At 35.7% G+C, this 20,552-nt stretch overlaps 1 protein-coding gene across 1 annotated transcript in view; it reads right to left on the bottom strand.

The window, feature by feature from the left end:
- Positions 1-15,175, bottom strand: part of LOC113226842 (signal-induced proliferation-associated 1-like protein 2) — a 29,191-nt gene extending 14,016 nt beyond the window's left edge. Inside the window, exons 1-7 of the mRNA XM_026459618.1 lie at positions 14,221-15,175; positions 11,990-12,223; positions 11,626-11,911; positions 10,846-11,446; positions 10,607-10,742; positions 9,679-9,794; positions 2,341-2,473 (exon numbers count right to left, since the gene is read on the bottom strand). Coding sequence (XP_026315403.1) covers positions 2,341-2,473; positions 9,679-9,794; positions 10,607-10,742; positions 10,846-11,446; positions 11,626-11,911; positions 11,990-12,223; positions 14,221-14,848 — 2,134 coding nt within the window. The 5' untranslated portion in view covers positions 14,849-15,175. The remainder of the gene's footprint in view (positions 1-2,340; positions 2,474-9,678; positions 9,795-10,606; positions 10,743-10,845; positions 11,447-11,625; positions 11,912-11,989; positions 12,224-14,220) is intronic.
- Positions 15,176-20,552: the final 5,377 nt, after the last annotated feature.

Genomic DNA, 20,552 nt, shown 5'->3' with positions numbered 1-20,552 from the left:
TGCCTACTTTCTGAATTCTACCGTTGAGATATGACGAGACAAGTTTCGACGCCTTGCCATTTACACCGTAATGTTCCAGCTTACTAATAAGAGTATTATGATCAACGCAATCAAATGCCTTTGAGAGGTCACAGAAAACACCAATAGCGTTCTGGGACCTTTCCCAAGCATCAAAGATGTGTTTTAGTAACGCTACCCCCGCATCGCTAGTCGATCTACCACTAGTAAACCCGTATTGTTCACTATGAAAAATATGATTCCTACCGAAATAGGACAGTAATTGAGTTAGCATAACCTTTTCGAATATTTTACTTAAAGCTGGTAAAATTGAAATGGGCCTATAATTGCTAGGATCAACTTTCCTACCGCTTTTGAATAAGGGAATAACCTTGCTGTATTTCATTAAATCGGGAAAAACACCTTCGTCAACGCACCTATTGAAAGCTACAGCTAACTGTGGGGAAATGAGATTAATAACTGAGTCTATAACTTTAGTTGATATGCCCCAGAGATCTTCAGTTTTTTTAACATGTATTGACTTAAAAGCTTTTATGATGTCTTGTGGATTAACATGACGAAAATTAAATAAACTGCCACAAACGTTAACATTTTCCTTTAGGAGATCAATAGCAAGTGAAGGGGAGGAATTTAATGATTTTGTAGTGTTCACAGCAATTTCCGAAAAGAACGATTCAAAAGCTTGGGCTACTTTATCTTTAGATTTTATAAGTTTGCTGTCTAATTCTAAAACTATATCTCTATCGTGTAGTTTAACCCTGCCTGCCGAAGTTGAAGGTACTTTTTTGATATCACAAGTGACCCCAGGGATTTTAATGATTAAAATCAGTGGTAGAGAGATGTTCCATCCCTATTCAGAAAAACATACACAAATTAATAAAGAAAAATGCAGCATTTTGTAAAAATATAACTTTAAGAAAGGAACGTCAGAACTTGTTGCATGAACTGAGTGATTATACTCTAAACCTTGAAAAAAATAGGCAAGTTATGAATGTGACACACAGCGTCTTCAGTCAGAATTAGATAGGTTAACAAATGCATTACAGTTCATGACTCAAAAATATGAAACAGCTCAACAGGAAATTAAGGAACACACATTGGCTATGGATAAGTTGTTAGATTTACGTAGATATAATAATGATAGATTTGATTCGTTAACAAGCAATCACATTTGTAACTGTGAACAAAGAAAAACACAATCTTCCTCGCCCGTGTGTGTCACTGATCCCTCTCTATTGCTAGTGCAGAAACCTTGTATGGAATTAAAAAATACCTCCTTGTCAGTTAGCTCAAACGGAATCAAAATAATATTGTTATGTACAGCAATGAAATGGGTAAATATAAAGGTTTACAAATTAACCACCTAGGACTTAAATTAAGAAACATTTGCATGGCAGGTGCAACTTACTGTAAAATACTAGATAGCATTTTGTCAAGTAAATTTGAGCAAAACACTATATTATTAATATTAATTGGCAGAAGAGGAAAATCTAACAAAAAAGATTTAATACAATATTTTTCACAATTAAATAATTTAATTAATATAAAAGAAATTATTTTGTCCATATAATAAAATTCCGTTTGATATACAAAATTTGCCATTCACGACGTTTAAAACAATAGTGAAACAAAAACTTTACACTCGAGGTTATTATGTAACTTCTGCGTATTTGGAGGACAAAAATCCGTGGTAGTAACCCGTTTAGCTCATGGAGGTAGTCTCGATCTCTGATGTTTGAATAAAAGTTGAATGCGTACAAATGTTATTTACAAAGAGCAACTAGTGGTTGCTCTTTGTAAATAACATAGTTTCACGTACACGTAGTTTCTTGCTCGTTCTTTTCAGGGGAATCTGCCTTACGAATGAGTGGTAGAGTTTAACCAATGTGACGATTTCGAGTATAATAACGCTTACCTATGAAATAAAGACTATTTTGATTTTGATTTGATTTTGATTTTGGTTCATGTAGGTTGTAAAGCGCCACTAAGGTGTGACTTCACGAATGGTAAATAGTATCTATCCTTTCTTTGCAATGTTTCAGTATTTCAAGTATTCTTTTACTTGTTCTACATACTTTTTAATTTTTTTTCATATTTGATCACCAATGAACGAAAATGTATTTGCCTAATTCAATTATAATTATTATTATTGGAGATGTCTATTACTTATGTTAAATTAAGACAAAATATAAACAATTAGAGTTAGTGCAATTTTGGTTTCTAATATTTAAAAAGGGGTCTTTATTTATTATTACTCATTACATTACACAATCGTTCAATTGTTACTTAACATCTATAACAATGGTTAATAAAAATTCATACCCAACAAAGAATTAGTAGGCAGCACGAGGACAATTTGTCGCGTACTATCTTCGACGCAAACTACGGTGTCAGCCGAGACGCCCATGATGCAATCCAGTAACGCGCCGCCCGCACCTTCGTCTTGTACATGCACCTGGGTTAAAAACAGTGTGTATATTAGTAACAAGCGACATAGCAATGATATGTAATAATCTCAGTACAAAGTACTAAAAAAAACAACTTCAAAAGTTCATGGAATTATATCTATTTGTCAAGTTTTATTGAAAGCGGTTATCGGAGAGTGCGCGAAACCAGATTCATCCCCTAGTTTGCCACCCTTAAAGAGGGAACATTTTCTTCAAGTTTAATGGTCTATCACATATCCGGGCCGTGCCCGGGACGTGGACGGGCCGTGCTCCGTCAGGGGCTCAAAAAATATCGTTGCGTATATTTTGTATGAACTCGTTTTTTTTTTTTTTTTTTTTTTTTATGACATTAAGTAACGGGACGAACTCGTTCACACATGTCCGTGTCCGGGCCGGGGCCGGGGCGGGCCCGCAGTTCATACAAACTAGCACGCCCCGGCCACGTCCGGGGCATGGCCCTGATGTGTGTGGGTAGTCCTTAAATGGGACCATTACTGAGGTATCCTTTTTCCAATAAAAAAAATCATCAAAATCGGTTCACAAATCAGTAACCGAAGTTATCGCGTAACGTACATAAAAAAACAGTCGAATTAAGAACTTTCTCCATTTTTTCAAGTCGATTAAAAAGAGTTTTTATCACTTGGAAGAAAATACGAACTACAAGAAACAAAGTCGAAGGAATTTTTCTTTGCTTGTTCGATCTTTTTATCAATAATAATAACAAAGTAGTGGAGTATTTCCACAAAAATAAAGATGAATATAATGGCAGTAAAAACACGATGATATTCAATAAAAATAAAATATTTGTCATGAAATATTGATATTTTACATGACTCGATATACTTACATGATTGTAAGTATATCGAGTCCTGAGGTCTTCGCGATTATTACGCATAGCAAATGAAATTATTTTTCGGATTTAAATATTTGTTTTTTCAAACAAACGTTTCGGGCCCTTACAGTTACGACTGAGCATGAGACCTGTAAAGAGCCCGAAACGTTGGTTTGTCTGGAAAAACAAATATACACGATTTAGATCGCCTAAAATAATGTACATATAAAATTTTATAACTCTCCAACTTAAGAGTCTATACAACCTCAAATGGCTTTGGTTGATTCCGCATAAGAGTGAAAGTGTTTAATCATTTACTTTCGAAAAAATATAAAGTAAAATTGAGGATATACACTGATTACTATATGGTGTGAAAAAACGATTCCTAAAAATGTCATGATAGAAAAAAACCTACCTCGAAATTGTACAAGAAAACCACTGTATTCAATAGGTACTTTACATAATACCAATGATTTTTTTTTATATACTTGGGGCGCACTATAACTTTCAGGAATGAATAAGAAAAAAAAAATACTATAAATGGTCAGAAATGAATTTATTGTTTGAATGAACCAAATTTGAAAACATTTATGCCACTCCTCCGTGACAATCTCTGAAACATATTTTTCATACACTTCGACAGCCTCTTCAGGTGATGAAAATCATTGACCGCGTAACTGGTTATTAATTTTTGGAAATAAATAAAAGTCACAAGGTGCCAGGACGGGACTGTACGCGGGATGGCTCATAAGGTCAACGTTGTTCACCTTCAAAAATTCATTTGTCTGTCTGTGAGAACTGGCATTATCGTGGTGCAAGAGATACGGCGTTTATAATAAGTTCCGGCAAATAAATGGTCGTGTACCAATCACTATTCACGGTACAACGATTCTCCAAAGCAACAGTAGCCACGTGTCCAGTTTTATTAAAAAAAGAAACAATCACCCGCTTAGAGCCACATTGCACGCGCGCCTCTTTGGTTGATTTCGGCTCATCTCGGAAGACCCATACGCTCGATTGCTGCTTTGTTTTGGGATCATAACTATAAATCCATGTTTCGTCACCGAAGTGACAAAGCTTACGGATAAGGTAAGCATGGTATTGCACCAAGTGACGCGATCCGTTTTTTGAGCCTCAGTCAAATTGTGTGGGATCCACCGAAAGCACAGCTTTTTCACACTCAAATGTTTGTGCAGTATTGCTTGTATTTGACTCGTGCTTATGCCTAAAGATGCCCGAATGTCATGGTATGTCACATGCCTATCTGTTATGATCATACGGCGCACAGCATCGATGTTTTTGTTGTTCACAGCAGTGGACGGGCGACCATCACGAAATTCGTCACTGAGATTCACACGATCGCGTTTCAATTCTTCAACGACATGGTAATTAAAATAAAAAATCTGGAATCCGATCGTAAACTAGACCGCTGTCACATTAAGCAGCTTGAAGAGAAAGTGGAGAACCTTGAGCGTATGCTTTGCTCTACTAGAGTTGAGATAAGGAATATACCAAGAAAACTGGGTGAGTCTAAAGAAGATCTGTATAAAATTGTCACAGACACTGCGAACGTGCTTGAGTTACCAGTGCAACGCCACGAAGTTAAGGATATTTTTCGTACTGGAAAGAAGGATGTGATCTCTTCGATTGTTGTTGACTTTGTTAGCGTTACTACAAAAGAAAATATGATCAAAAAGATACGACAATTCAATAATAATAACAAACAAAACAAATTAAACACCACACATCTCAAAATACAAGGCCCAGAAAAACCTATATACATATCGGAAAAACTGACTCCTAAAAATCAACGTTTGTATTATCTTGCACGAAACTTTGCAAAGGACTATGATTATAAATACTGTTGGATTTCGTATGGGAAGGTGTTCTTGCGACAAGATGATGGAAAAAAACTTACATTGGTTAATAGCGAAGAAGACATCAACAACTTGCGCCAAGAAAAATGACTAGTTATACATCTGTGCACTTACTTTCTTTTATATTTTTTATGTAAATTCCTGCTTTCTCTTAACTATTCATTATGTAACTTCACACCACACTCACCCAAAAATACCTCACTAAAACTACACAATTTAATAATACTATATACACATAACTTACACTCACATATACTCGTAACGATAATGATACGCATACATTTATTCTCCTACACAGTGTACATATTTGATAAAAATATTATTACAACATTCCATTACCCTACTATTTCTTATTACTTTGCAATAGTTGTGCACCCACTTTGTTTATTTTTTATTTTATTTTTTTGAATGGCTAATCAAGATTTTCTCATAGAACTGGATAATATCTCTGTAGCAACAGCACACTACTGTGACATTCAAACTTGTAATTCACTAAATAAAAGTTTTGTCTCATCGCTAAATATTTTTTCCCTAAACATTCGCAGTATATATAAAAAGAGATTCTCTGCTAGCACAAATAGCCACATTCTCTTTCAGCACAGACATAATAATTTTGACTGAATGCTGGCTGGTAGAACACAAAAAAATTCCGAGCATTGAAAATTATGTCACACATTTTTCTCGGTACTGTAAAAACCAGAACGATGGTATTGTCGTATATTTACACAAGAACATTAACTGTACAGTGATAGAACCGAATGAGATTGGAGGTACTTTTCTTTTGCTGAAGCTTGACCAGGATATATACATTTTGGCTGTATATAGATCACCATCAGAACAAAAAATTGACAGTTTCTTAAATGCAATAGAAAATATTATTCGGCCAATTAGTTCAGCAAAAAATATCATATTGATTGGTGACGTTAACATAGATATCAGGCCTAGCAATTTGGACCATAAAAGTGCACCCTACTTAAATCTAACTGCTGAGCTTGGTATCTTACCGGGACATACTTATCCTACCAGGATGCTAAACTGTCTAGACCACATTATGTTAAAATCCATATTTCCCGCGTCAATATTTGTATTGGACTCCTTGCTGACTGATCATTGTCCTGTTCTCCTAAATTTACGTCTAGCTCAAGCGCTGACAGCGAAGTGTAACGTTGCAACTAAAATTAACTTTGAGGCTGCTGTTAAGTACCTAGAAACAATTGACTTTTCGTTTATTACTTCTATTTCTGATGCCAATGAAGCAGCTTCTAAATTTGTCGAAATATTATCTTCTTCAATTAAACTTAATTCAAACTTGTGGTGCCAAGTAGGAAGAGGATTTTAAAACCATGGCTTACAACTGGTGTATTGCGTTGCATAAGGCACAGAGACAGACTTCATAAAAAGCTAAAAACTGATCCAAATAACGTTATTCTTGAAATGTCATTTAAACGATATCGTAACTATTGCAATTCATTAATAAAAAAACTTAAACGTAACTATGATAAATCACTCTTACAATCAGCAAAAACAAATAGGGATAAATGGAATGCAATAAAAACAATAATTGATTACAGTAAAATTAAAAACTCAGCAACTGACCTATTAAATTCAGCTGATGACGCAAAACAAGAAATAGAGCTTATTAATGAGTATTTTTCTAAAATAGGTAAGCAGTTAGCGGATGCCGTTACTGCATCCACAAATCTAAATTCGAATATGGTTGAGTTTGACACTATATCTTCACCTAATTCTATGGTGTTACTTCCACCAGATGAAGCGGAAGTTGAATTAACCATAAATAATCTTAAAAATAATTGTGCCACTGGCTGGGACTCCATTCCAGTAAAGTTATTAAAAGAGGCTAGACATATAATTGTTCCACCTCTTACTAAGCTTGTTGATGCTTGTATGGTACAGGGAGTTTTCCCGAAGGTTTTTAAGAGATCTCTTATCACTCCTGTTCACAAGAGTGGGACTCGAAACGATGTGTCAAATTATAGACCAATATCGGTCCTTACATCTTTATCTAAAGTTTTCGAAAAAATACTAAATAAAAGGCTTGTAAATTATTTGGAATATAACGACATTTTATCTAGTTGCCAATTTGGTTTCAGGACAGGCAAAAGCACCGAAGATGCTGTCAATCAGCTTATAGACTATGTTACTGATCAACTTGATGCTAAACAAAAGTGTGTTGGCGTATTTTTGGACCTTGCCAAGGCATTTGACACAGTTTCGATTCCCATGCTTGTGAACAAGTTGTATCATATTGGTGTGAGGGGTAGTGCTCTTACGATCTTCAGGGATTTCTTATGTGGGAGAACACAACGAGTAAAAATTGGTGAACATCAAAGTACCGATGCTTCTGTTCTTTTTGGAGTTCCGCAAGGTAGCGTTCTCGGGCCAAGTCTATTCATAATCTATATAAATGACCTGTGTCATCAGTCCCTAATAAATGGCAAAATATTTACATTTGCAGATGATACAGCCTTAGTATTTCATGGAGGGACTTGGAACGAAGCTTGCCGAAATGCTGAGATAGGACTCCAAAAAGTTAGCTGCTGGCTGAGGATGAATTTTCTTACTCTAAACGTATCAAAAACAACTTTTTTACAATTTGCTCTTGACAAAGTTAAACGTACTAACGTCGACCTTAAAATCCACACCTGTGGCATACCTTGTAATTCTGACTGTACATGTACTTCTATTATTAAATCAACCAAGGTGAAATATCTAGGTGTAATGGTGGATGATAAGTTAAGATGGAGTACTCATATAGATTATATCACCTCTCGAGTCAGGAAACTCATATGGGTTTTCAAGAAGTTAAGGCATGTTAGTGATCTAAACCTGTTGCGCACAATTTATTTTGCACTGGCACAATCGGTGCTAAGTTATTGTATTGGGACTTGGGGTGGTGCTTGTAAAACTTATATAAAACAATTAGAAATAGCACAAAGATCTTTATTAAAAGTAATGACATTTAGTCCCTATCGATGTCCCACAAAAATTCTGTATGAAACGTGCAAAGTGCTCTCTGTCAGAAAAATTTATATCTTGCAAGTAATTGTAAAACACCATAAAAACACCCCTTACAATCACAAAAACTATAAAAATAAACGCACTATAAGAAATGTTTGTCCACCAATAAAATGTCGAACAACCACTGCTAGACAACAATGTCGATATATGTCCACGTGTTTATATAATAAAATAAATTCAATTCTTAATATTTACCCATTATCGACATACGAAACGAAACGTAAAGTAACGCATTTCCTTCAGGCTCTTGATTACGATCAAACTGAATTACTACTATTACGATAAAACTAGTATTAATAACACGTAAAAATAGCTCCTCCACACATCAGCGTATCAAATAATACACACACCAACACACACAAACACACACCCACACACACACACCCACCCACACAAACACACATACACACACACAAACAAACAAACACACATAAATATGTATATACGTATATATATATTAGTAAATGTTATATTAATAGCAGATACATTAACTGCCAGAAATAAATAAGTGTCACTAATTATGAGAAGACACTGATTTCCGTAACACAGGTCTTTGAACCTAGCTCGGAAGCCAGGGCCTACAATGACATGTAACTTTTCTGTTTAAATAAAGAATTTATTATTATTATTATTAATTCTGCAAACAGCTATAAATAGTCGTCTTGCATGGTGCTTCTTCGCCAAAAGCAGTTTGAAGCCGAGCCTTACACTTAAACTCGTAGAATATCATACTACGAAAATGTTCACGAGTTAAATCCGTGGTGATGTAGACAACCAATTTCTAAAATGACGCCACAATGTAAAAACAAGTGACAGTCAGTTGAAACAAACTATATATATATAACATATTTATTCTACAGCCAAAGAGTTCCATTTTCAAATGTTGTAATTACTTTTTAAATATTGTTTATGTAAGTGGCCAGTTCCGGAAGCTGATAGTGCGCCCTATGTATACTAAACTAAATAGAACACGTAGACTATAAGTACGATATCATTTTTCAAATTGCTTTGATTTCGTTTGAAAAAAAATAAATTCTGAAATAAAGCCAGTGTCCCTGGCGCTCAACACTAGCAGAATGAACCGCATTAGTATGGGAAAAATTTGAATTCGAGTAGAGATAGTATAATCTCAAATCATAAAATAAAAAATTATAGACTAATTTCGTTCGTAAACTTTAAACCTGGGAAGTTGTCATTTCAAGTTGTTCTTTTACTGGGAAGTTGTCATTTTGCAGATGCCACCTTAATACACCAAGGGTGCAAATTTATAGGAATAACACAATTAATATATTTTTTTAAAGTATTTGAGTGTAATCTGTTATTAGTACGACTCAGTTAGCTAAGAGTTCTTTCTTTGTTCAATGAGAAATTACTTTTACCGTTGCTATTGAAACGACGTGAAAAAAAAAAAAAATAGGTTGCATGCAAATAAGGGCGACGTATGAGGATTTTGTACAATACTTACGTGGAAGCAAAGGGCTCCACCGACTAGTACGTCGTTAGCACAGCTCTCAACGCGAGGTAAGATTGTGTTGTTGCTTGAACTGCTCGCGCTCTTCATTAATAGGGAAGAAAATATTGCTGGAATTGAAAAACATTAAGCAAATTATACTCACTTTAGTAGCAATAGAGCTTGTGAAAGAATTCGTCCAGATAAGTACTGTCACCTTACCTAATTGTGTCACCAAGCAGTAATGTAGCGTTACGGTTTTGAAGGGTAGGGGTGCTGGCGACATTACAGGCATATGGGACTCATAAACTTATGTCTCAGGGTGACGGGTGCAGTGGCAGTGGCCCTCAGGTCTTTACCATTTAAAGCTCTGAGTAGCACTGCAACTGCTACACACAGGCATGTCGCTTACCACCAAGGGCACGACTTGTTCATCCCGTATTATTACAGAAGAGATTGTCGCTCGCCACTTAGCATCATTCGTTATTATTTTGATACAGGCTCTCTTATTCTTCTCACTACACACTCCAGCTTTTTTAAGAACACTATCAACTTGATCTGAGAATGTTTTTCGCGGCCTCCATGTCCAATAATGTCTATTGTTACTGTACTTAATATAGTATGGTTATCCTGCATTCTGCCCGAACCCAAATTGATTATTTTATTTTCAAACATTTTATAATTTCTTTTTAATTTATTCAGGTACAAACAGTCATTACAATAGTAATGAATACAGAAAAAGACTGAACCTATTATCTATATATGTACAATCCTAATAATTCTGAATTGCTGTAGATCAATTAGCTTGTACATGTACTTTCTTTTCTTAAATAAATTATTATTATTATATCAACATCTTATGTATGCGTGGTACAGTAAAGAATTTCAATTTCACTCCAGAAACTCGTATTTAACGAGTGTAAATAAAAAAAAATATACTAACAAAACTTCTGTCCAGTGTCCACGGTAGTGGCCGTTACGTAATTCTTTGCTAAATCTTTCAGGTACTCCTGTCGCGTGCGCGTCGCCATTGTGCTGAATTTTGGCGACTGAATCGCTGCATTCTCACCATTGATCACCTATGAAAAAGTAATAATTAACAGTTGAAAGTTTGAAAATAAAATAGTGTTTGGTAGGAAATAATATGAAATTTTTCAGCTATGGAATTTAAGTTAAACATACCTTACTCAGAAGCAAATCCGTAAAGGCTTCACCCTTAGGGTAAATAGCTCCGTCTTTAATTGGAGGTCCAAATAAAGGCACTTCTTTAGCACGACTCACAGCTATGCTATAATGTGTGTTTTCAGTACAAGGGTCTATCGCTCGGACCACCACAAACACGTGTTGAAACTGCGACCGAATATTTCGCGGCGTGAATGGCGCCGCGCCCGGTTCTTGGAAGACTATTGTTACTATGTCATTGCCTATATGACGCTTTCTCAACAACTGCTGCCTATTGTTCGGTGTGTAAGGAAGCATTGTCGACACATGAAACATAATCTCACAGCCCTGATACGTAGTATACACAGAATAAAGGCCAGTAGAGTCTGTCCGATTGTCCAAACCTGCTTTGTACTTGTCAAAGTCTTTTAATCTCACAGTCTGACCCAGCATTTGTAGAAACTCCACAAACGCAGGTCCAGCTTCTTGATTGTTGTACATTTCTTCTTCAGTGGACTGTCCAGTTTTGCAATACATAACCCCTACTTTGTAGTGTCTTGTTACGCATTGCTCGTCGAGTCGAAGTAACTGCTCCTCGGCACCACTGCTTGTAAGTCCCAGTCTGAAATAATATTATTGATTAAGTAATCAATGGTTGCCCTAATTGAATGCTTAATGAGCATTATATTCGCGTATGAAACGTTACGATTGCATGAAGTTTTGTCATGCACAGCACGCTGGAAACAATACAAAATGTTCAACAGCATTTAATAGTAATTAAGTCGTTATTAGGGCATTTACCTCAAACAATTTAATTGCAACTCGGGTGCGACATACTCGAGCACTTCTTTTGTGTTGTACGCCGTGCTGTTGTTGCTAGGTTTTGCGGTGGGTAGCGCGTCTTCTAATACGGAGCCGCGTAATGTGAGCAGTTCAGAAGTGCGAATGATGAGGCGGTATTGCCAGGCCAGTTGCGAAGCAGGAGCGGACGCATCGCCTCCACCTCGGCGCAATTCTACCCTCTCTTTCTTGATAGATATAGAAATCGGCCCAAGATTCTCATCCATTCCAAACCAATTCTGATGAGCTGTGGAAGATATGAAATGAAGTGTTAGGATTTTTACTTTTCATAAACTTTATTACATAGTCGACAAAAGGAACTTACGTTGTGTGTAAAAATAGTTCCTGTAATACAATGCACCAAGGTCTTGACTTTCAATAGGCAGTGGCGCAAGAGATCGGGCGAAGGGGCAGCAATGGCGCCAGTGGGAGTTGCCAGGTGGGAACTCGAGCACGGAGAGGCCGTATGAGGCTTTGGGACGATGCCAGCCTCCGGCTTGGCCTGGAATGGCACCGCGGGCCGTGCGCCAACACAACGAGACACAACGTTCTTCTTCACCTGAAATATTTAAATTTGTTAATGATATAAGAGTTCAATGTAAACAGTAAAAGTGTGGTATCACGCCAAATACTATACAGTCGACAGAATGCTGCGCTTTATGCTTTGGATCGTCTTATTCTTAATAACATTGACTTTAAATCTTTATTGTAATATAGGTGCAACTGTCAATACTAAATAACATATAAGACTGATAATTTCCCGTTCCTGTTTGTAATTCAAGTAATTTTTATATATTAATTTAATTGCAAACAGTCATGCTATATTTTTGACTATGATCTGATCAATAATAGGCATTACTTGCGAGGAAACCCATGCATGTTGACATAATCCTATCTTAGCTATTAATATACCATAAACAGCTTATAATCATGTAATGCCTCACTAATCTGTAGGTAAGTGCAATAGCAATAGCAGAAAGAAAATGATAATAGAACACGATAATAGTCATTCATGAACAAAATAGATCACTTCATACTTTCCAAACATTGTTAGCAATCCCATGTAAAACATTAAATATCTAAGTATGATGTTCTCTAGCCAATTATTTGACTGTATAGAAAAAACAGCAAATTGATGCTAACTATAATCAACTTTACTTTTGCAAGTGTGTAACATAAGTGATCTTGTGCAGTCATTCATAAAATCTGGAAACCTGTTGCAAAATACAATGACTCATGCTTAGAGAATGCTTCTTTTTGTTGGCTACTAGGGTGGGAAACTGATGAACTTTATTATTCAAACTTTTAAGTGAATAAATCTTATTTGTCTTTTGTGATTATTACTTAATAGTAAATAAAATAATGTGTGAGATTATCCAATAAACATGTCATGGTTAAATAGAGAAATGAAAGTGAGTCACTCATTTCTGCAGAATATTTTCAATATTTTTTAATATTTTTTTTTATTAAATGTATAATTTCCATTATACATTTAATAAATAATGATGTATAGTCTACAACCAATATTTTCTTTACTTTTCCTTATGACCAATATGATCATGGAACCTCATGTTATTATCTGAATCCACAGAACAATGCCATAATGTAAATTATCACAATAGTTATTTCCCCATTGTATAGAATTATTTATATGCAAATGGAAAAATTAAACAATCACCTATAACATTTAGATATGGAAATTAAAAGTAGATTTAAAAAATATATATACTTCAGTTTATTTGTGAATTTGGTAAAAAAACATTAATACAAGAAACTGCAACACAATTTATAACGTAATTGGATAAAACCTTTCGTTCAACAGCATTTAGCATTCTTATTATTCTGTTATTAAACTTTCTATGTAGACTCTCACATATTGTTGAGACGAAGTGTATGATGTCAAGCATGAGTGACTTTGGTATAATTACCCTAACAAATTGTCTAATGGAAGCAATTCAGTGTAAATATCTTCCAATAATTACTTAGTAATACCACAACTACAATGAAACAATATTACAAAAATGTATTTAGGTAACTTAAGGTTTTGTTTATGCATTATTCATAATATGCACCAAATTTCACTTTCCTGTATATTACAAACCTGTGTTTTTTACAAAAATTAGTCATTAGCTCCAAGAAACAATGTCAAGTGTAAAACCTGTATTTATGTCACCTGATTCACATGTAACAATGATCATTCTGTAGGAGAACTTGTAATGTTTGTACCAAACAATGGGAAGAAAAGTATGGTACTTATAATCAATAGACATAATTTCTCTAACTTTACAGCTCTTGTCTGTTTATGTCTTATAATCTTTGTTACTGGTTACCCACTACTGTACTTTAGTTGCATTGCAGATGGCACTATGGGTTCAGTGTATATTTTACCTAAATATACAATAAAACACCATCATTTAAACTACTCTTTATAAATTTAATTACATTAATTTGGTTTTAAATTAAAGACTTAAAAAATCAACAATTTGCTCATAGAGAGAGGCAAAGCTGAAATGAAAAACCATTGGGGTTTAAATTTAGTCAAAGAAGAAAACTTACCTCCAACTTCATTTCTGAAGAAAGGACAGCTTTCCAAAAGTTCATTACATCTGCCATCACCCATATCTGGGACAGCGTCATCCCCTGGAGGCAGACCTCGTGTTGCTAGCAATGATGCTGCAGATGCCCCGGTTGTTGTGTTCCGTCTCCGACTGAGAAGTGCACCTCGTATTTCAGCGGCATAGCTCAAGTTGGCCATAAGAGATTGACAATCATAATGGGCAAATTGTTTTCTCTTTTGTTCAAGTGTAATAGGTTGTTCGTCAAGTGGAGCCCGGGAGAGCGCGGGAGCTGCACCTCCCCATAATTTGTTGAGCTTGAGTCGAGGCTTCGGGCTAGCACTCGCACGAGGAGGCCCGTCAGCATGATCACCAGCGAGGACCTCAGAGAGGCGCTCGCGGCCTAGTCCAGGCGTTTTATCCGAAAACGAAGCGCCGCTATAATTATGCACCATTGCAGGCACCCTTTCGCTAGCCCCGCCGATCACGTCGATAGACCCGTGACTTCCATATTCCCGCCTTAAGCCATTCCCTGACGGGTGCTCAGCGTATATCAAGTCAAGGCTAGAATTACTCCGGTACATAACATCTCTGGTTTCCTTCCGTCGAAGATGATCGGGAGCGTACATGGCATAATTTTGTTAGGCACTATTTCATCGCTTGCGGTAGGGTAATGAGAGCAATTGTCATTTTCTGTTATCTGGACATCGTTAATAAATCCAGATGTGGAGGATTAGACAACAACACTGCTAAATTTTCGTGATTGTATTTTCTAAACGCAGACATAACTGGTACATCATTTCCACATAATAAGAGTGACGTTAAGGTTTGATGTACTATCACAGATTATTAAATATAGTACTTTATTATTCTCGTAATGCTTCTCGCGTACTAATTCAATAACAAAATTTAAAGTTAATTCACTATTTCACATTTGCAAAAGCAAACAACAAGGCAGAAGTTGTTGAATGAAACTCGAATGAATGAATGATGCTTTAGTGTAGTTAAATCATATTCAAAAGTATCGATAAAGTACGATATACATTTTCCGAACCATCGAGCACATCATAACCTTAAAGTACATTATACATACTGAATCATAACTGTCGGATAGAATTGTATAATGTATGTAAATCGAATGGGCTATAGAAGGAAACTGAGACTTTTATCTTTATCATAAATATAATTTTGATGTCATCAATACAAACAACGAATCCATAAATCCGATTCGATAGATAACACAGACAATCCAGACACGCAGTGAAATAAAATAAATTATAACAGTATTTCTTACTACTTAAAAAGAATACTGATCAGTAAATATGAAGACAACGATTCCAATTTGGGATAAGCATCGGTTAATACTGGCACCTAGATCATGTTTTTGTTACAATACGGAGGGCTTATACAAATGAAGTACATACAATTAAATAAAGTAGGTACCTCGGCAAGTTTAACAATGCAAGACACATATACCAATAAATGCAATTCTTACTTTCATCATTTATTACGTCGCCCTAACAGTGAGGGCGTTTAGTTTTTAGCCTAGTTTGTATAGTGGTTTATTCCATAATATAAGTAGGTACATTACAGCAAAAAGCGACTATCTGAATGACAAAGCAAATTAATCTACTTGGCACTAATTTATTGTAGGGAATTCCTAGCGCATTTAAATAAATTGCTAAATTTTTTGTTTTGTATTAGTGACACTTCATTACGTGTGTGTTCATTTGTTCATTCTCCTAAATAAACAATTTTTAAATAAGTTAAACCTACATGGAGTTTCATTGTCGAATTTTTTGATGATAATCGACAACCGCAGGTTTACAACACCAATGAACGCGTACTATTAGGTACGCTGTTCACTCATTCATTCACCATGATTGAATGATCGACATGATTCAAGTCACGTTATTCCATACAGCCATGCGCCATCTATTGAACAGGAAAAACATTACTATTGTATGTAGTTGGGGTTTTTTTAGAAATCTGTCTTTAAAAAGTTGGATTTCCAAATTACACTTTGTAACACGAACTTTGTTATAAATTCTTACCACGCCTTGCCTAACGCATTAGTATAACTATGCAAAGGGGGAACGCTGCCAGCATCTTGGGCACCTTGCCGCGGCCACGGGGACCACATATTATTCATATAATAAAATCGTAGTTTTAGTTTCTGGTAGACACGTTTTTATTGTACGTACATACTTAACTATTGAAAAAATTAAATTTTTCGACGAATACAGAATCAGTTAAATACAGTTAAATTAGTAATCAAATTTGTCGCTAGATGGCGTTGACTCAAATAGGTTACGTACGATTGGGCATCGAGTATCTACTTTACCAGATAGGGGTAGTATATTTTATTTGTAAGTCACTGTAGTATATAGTAAAAACGTCCCGAACATTTTTTTTTACTCCGTATTTATTTAGGGGATTGAGCGTTATTGAATATGTCAGCATTAGAAAAACAATAAAATCCTAACAGATAAATCTAAGTACTACCTAACCAAATGTATACAAATTCTCCGCGGCACCACATGTTGGCTCCGATAAAACAGATTGAAACCACCCAACATTAAATGTACGGAAATCAGCCTGTGCAAATAACCGCGCTCTGATAGGCTCCGTCCGAACACACTCCTTGAATGATACATACATCCTCAGGGATTCCACACACTTAAAAATGAACTTACATATTCAAAATCTAAACTCTTTTGCAAAAAAACGGGCACTTTAGATTTTTTTCTCTACTTCAATGAAGAAGAACAAGAAATAGGTTTTATTAATTTGACGATATATTGGCATGTTATTTGAAGCATCCTGGCATGATTCTTTACGTTCCAAATTTAAAATTTGAAATTAATAAAAGAAAAATAATGATTATTGTGGATTCTTCTTCTTCTTCTTCTTCTTTTAAATGTTATGGCTCCATCGAAATAATCAATGATTTGCCAATGTCAAGTAAAAATAACTATGTACGGTAGTTTAATATTATTATAAAAATTATACAAAAAAATCCACTAAAATTGCTTTACTAATGTGGTGCGAATTGCTGAAACGATTTTTAACTGATTACGATATTTTAAAACTTTTTGGATATTTTCTGCAAATTAAACAATTTAATCTTTCTTTTTACATTAAATACCACTTTTTGATATGAGTGATAAAGTGATAAGGGCCGGTAAAATTATAGCCCTACTTGAAGAAGGTTGTTCGCAATCTTACGTGTCTCAGCGGCTAAATGTGAGTCGTTCAACTGTCCAGAGGACTTGGCAACGGTATCAAGAGACCGGTTCGGTCAAAAGAAGGCCCGGTTCGGGAAGAAAACGATGCACAGAACCAAGAGATGACCGCTTTTTGGTGAGTCAGGCGTTGCGGAATCGTAAGGCGTCAAGTGTGGACCTGAAGAAGAGCCTTGAAGAAGTAAGAGGAGTAGAAGTTAGCTTGTGGACGGTCAGGAGGAGGCTTTTGGCTGCCAATATCAGGAGTTACCGCCCAGCTCGGGGCCCTAAATTACTCCGTGAGCACCGTGTTGCTCGACTTCCGTTTGCTCGGAACTGTGCTTCATGGACTCTGGAGGACTGGAATGAAGTATTGTTTTCTGATGAAGCTAGAATCTCTTTGTGTGGAGAGGACCGACGCCGGCGAGTGCTGCGAAGACCACGGGAACGCTATGCGGAAGTGTGTTTCGAAGAAATCACTCCTTATGGCGGAGGCTCCGTTATGTTTTGGGCAGCAATTAATTCGACGGAGCGTACGGAGTTAGTTTTCATAGAAAATGGAACATTAAATGCACACCGGTACATAATGGAAGTCCTAATTCCATATGCACAACCCACATTGACTGCACTTGGGTAAGATTCCATTTTTATGGACGACAATGCTCGCCCGCACCGTTCTGGCGACGTGGAAGCGTAAGCGTAGGGTGGTCTGCATCAATATTAGACATGTAATGCGACGTGCAAGAAGTTGGGATCCGTCATTTAGATTGGCCAGCTCGAAGTCCTGACCTCAATCCAATTGAGCATGTCTGGGATGTTCTAAAGAGACGGGTAAGATCAGTGCAACCTGCTCCACAAAACATCAGGGAGCTAAAAAGTCATTGCAGAAGAGTGGGAACGTATTCCTCAAAACGTTATTAAAAACATTGTGGAAAGCATGCCCAGAAGGATTCAAGCTGTGATTTTGGCAAGAGGAGGTCATACTCGTTATTAGGTTTTTACATTTGTAACTTTATTTAAATAAAAAAAGTAAAAAAAAATCTTGTCTTTATTGCCGACCACTTCTTATTGTTTGGGCGTGTACATCGGTTTTAAAGAATCCATCGTTTTTTTTTCTTTTAATTGCTCGAATTCACTTCACGCGCATTAATTTACACGATTATAAGTATACAGACTAAATCAAAGAAATAAATTTCATTTAATTAACCCAAATCGACTTTAGAACGTAAATTTCCTTAGGTGCCCGTTTTTTTTGCAAAAGAGTGTATTACTGCGCTATTTACCGAATGAATTAACGAAAGTTCAGAAAAATCCTATAAAAATGAAAAACTGACATAATACTACAAACTTCATTTATATTTTATAGAAAACGTTAAGGCCCAAAATCGCTTCAATATGGTGTTTTTGTGTAAGTTTTTAGGCGATAACATAGCAACTGGAACTTTGAAAATAGTACATCCTGTAACACGTATCTTGAAGTGTAGCTTGAAATTCCTAGAATATTGCTTATTGCCATAGGTAATACAAAAACTGGATTACAGTGAGATTCTGGTGGTTTTTTTTTTTGACATATTTTTCTCGGGCAAACCAAACTTGCCTACTACCAAATTTGGTGTGGTTATTTAAATGGTACTTATCTTGATCCTGACCCTTTGTTTTAAATAAAAGCCAAATAACAAATTTAGGAGTAAAAAGTAACTTTCGCCTACTAAAGTACGAGCTAAATTTTTGCTTGCAAATTATGGACAGGCCCTTAACAGTGTGAAAATATCATACACAAAAAAATACGTAAATAAGTAAATATAATGCACCAATTCGTTGAAATCAAAACAAAACATTTAAAAAAAAGTCAAATTTTTTATAATTAGGTGAGCATAAAAATATACATTTTTGGTTTTGCAACGTTGAAAACTTCTGCTGCGTAGCTTGCGTTCGTGGGATACGTTGCCAGACCTCTGTTTTCACATGGTTTTGACAAATTAATTTATATTGTATTGTAATCGGCTGTCTACCGTCGAGCACGATACTTACGAGATATGTAGTTGGACATAGTTATGCAAACTATAACCAACCCACAAAATATCACTTTTGAGATAATTAGATTTTTGTAAAAATAGTCTGAAGAAATAAATAGGTAAGTTATTTGAGACTAGAGATGCGCCGAGTACTCTTTGCTACTCGGTACTCGGTGTACTCGGCCGCATAACTCGGTTCATGAGAAAAGTACTCAGTTAAAATAAAGCATCACAGCTATAGACATAATAAAGTAAAATCAACAATATATTTAAAATATCCAAAAGAGAGTTATTACTAGGAATTGTAGACAATTGTAACAATTTCTAGCAATTTAGTAATTTAAAAAGAAAGTTTACATTATTAATATTTAAAATTTAACAAAGGCAAGTTATGATGTAGGAATATTTACAAAGCTTTCTGCGCGTTCAGGCAATAGATTGTTCCTTTTTACTTCATACATATTACCCGCTTCGGCAAATAACCGCTCGTTATACACAGTGCTTGCAGGTGCACATAAAAGCACTCGTCCTAACTGCGCCAGTTTTGGATATTTTGTTTTATGCTATTGGAAAGGACCATTGGAAAGGACTCTGCTCTCGCGACAATAAACTTTCATTGACATATCGGCCTAATTCTAGAGCAACGGGGGCTTTTAGGATTATCGTGGTCCGGTTGTAATGAACCGAGTAACTCGGCCGAGTACTCCGCTCGGCAAATGTTAAACCGAGTAATATTCGGTACTCGGTTACTCGGTAAAACTTGTACTCGGCGCATCTCTGTTTGAGACAAACAATGTGCTGTAGCAGTGAGAACGATATAGGGAAACTTTTATATTATATAGCAATAAATAGAAAACATTATGTTTCTTTTTATTTAGTTAACGAGAACCATGTTCTAGTTTTTGTAATTAAAATGCCAAAGATCTACAGTACTTCAGTACATGTGACATGGATCCTTTTAGCATATTTTTAAAAAGACATTATATTGAGTTAAGCAGCAAGGTTCTTTTTAGCTATTAAAAAGTTACTTATTTAGGGTTGGTACTCTGGAAGGACTTTTATTTTCTCGGTTTTGGCTTGGTATGTTGCTAGGA

Source organism: Hyposmocoma kahamanoa, unplaced genomic scaffold, assembly GCF_003589595.1.
Source record: "Hyposmocoma kahamanoa isolate Upper Pololo Valley unplaced genomic scaffold, ASM358959v1 202, whole genome shotgun sequence".
Lineage (NCBI taxonomy): Eukaryota > Metazoa > Arthropoda > Insecta > Lepidoptera > Cosmopterigidae > Hyposmocoma > Hyposmocoma kahamanoa.
Note: the sequence above shows the minus strand (reverse complement) of the source record. Positions and strands in the feature narration are given on the sequence as shown.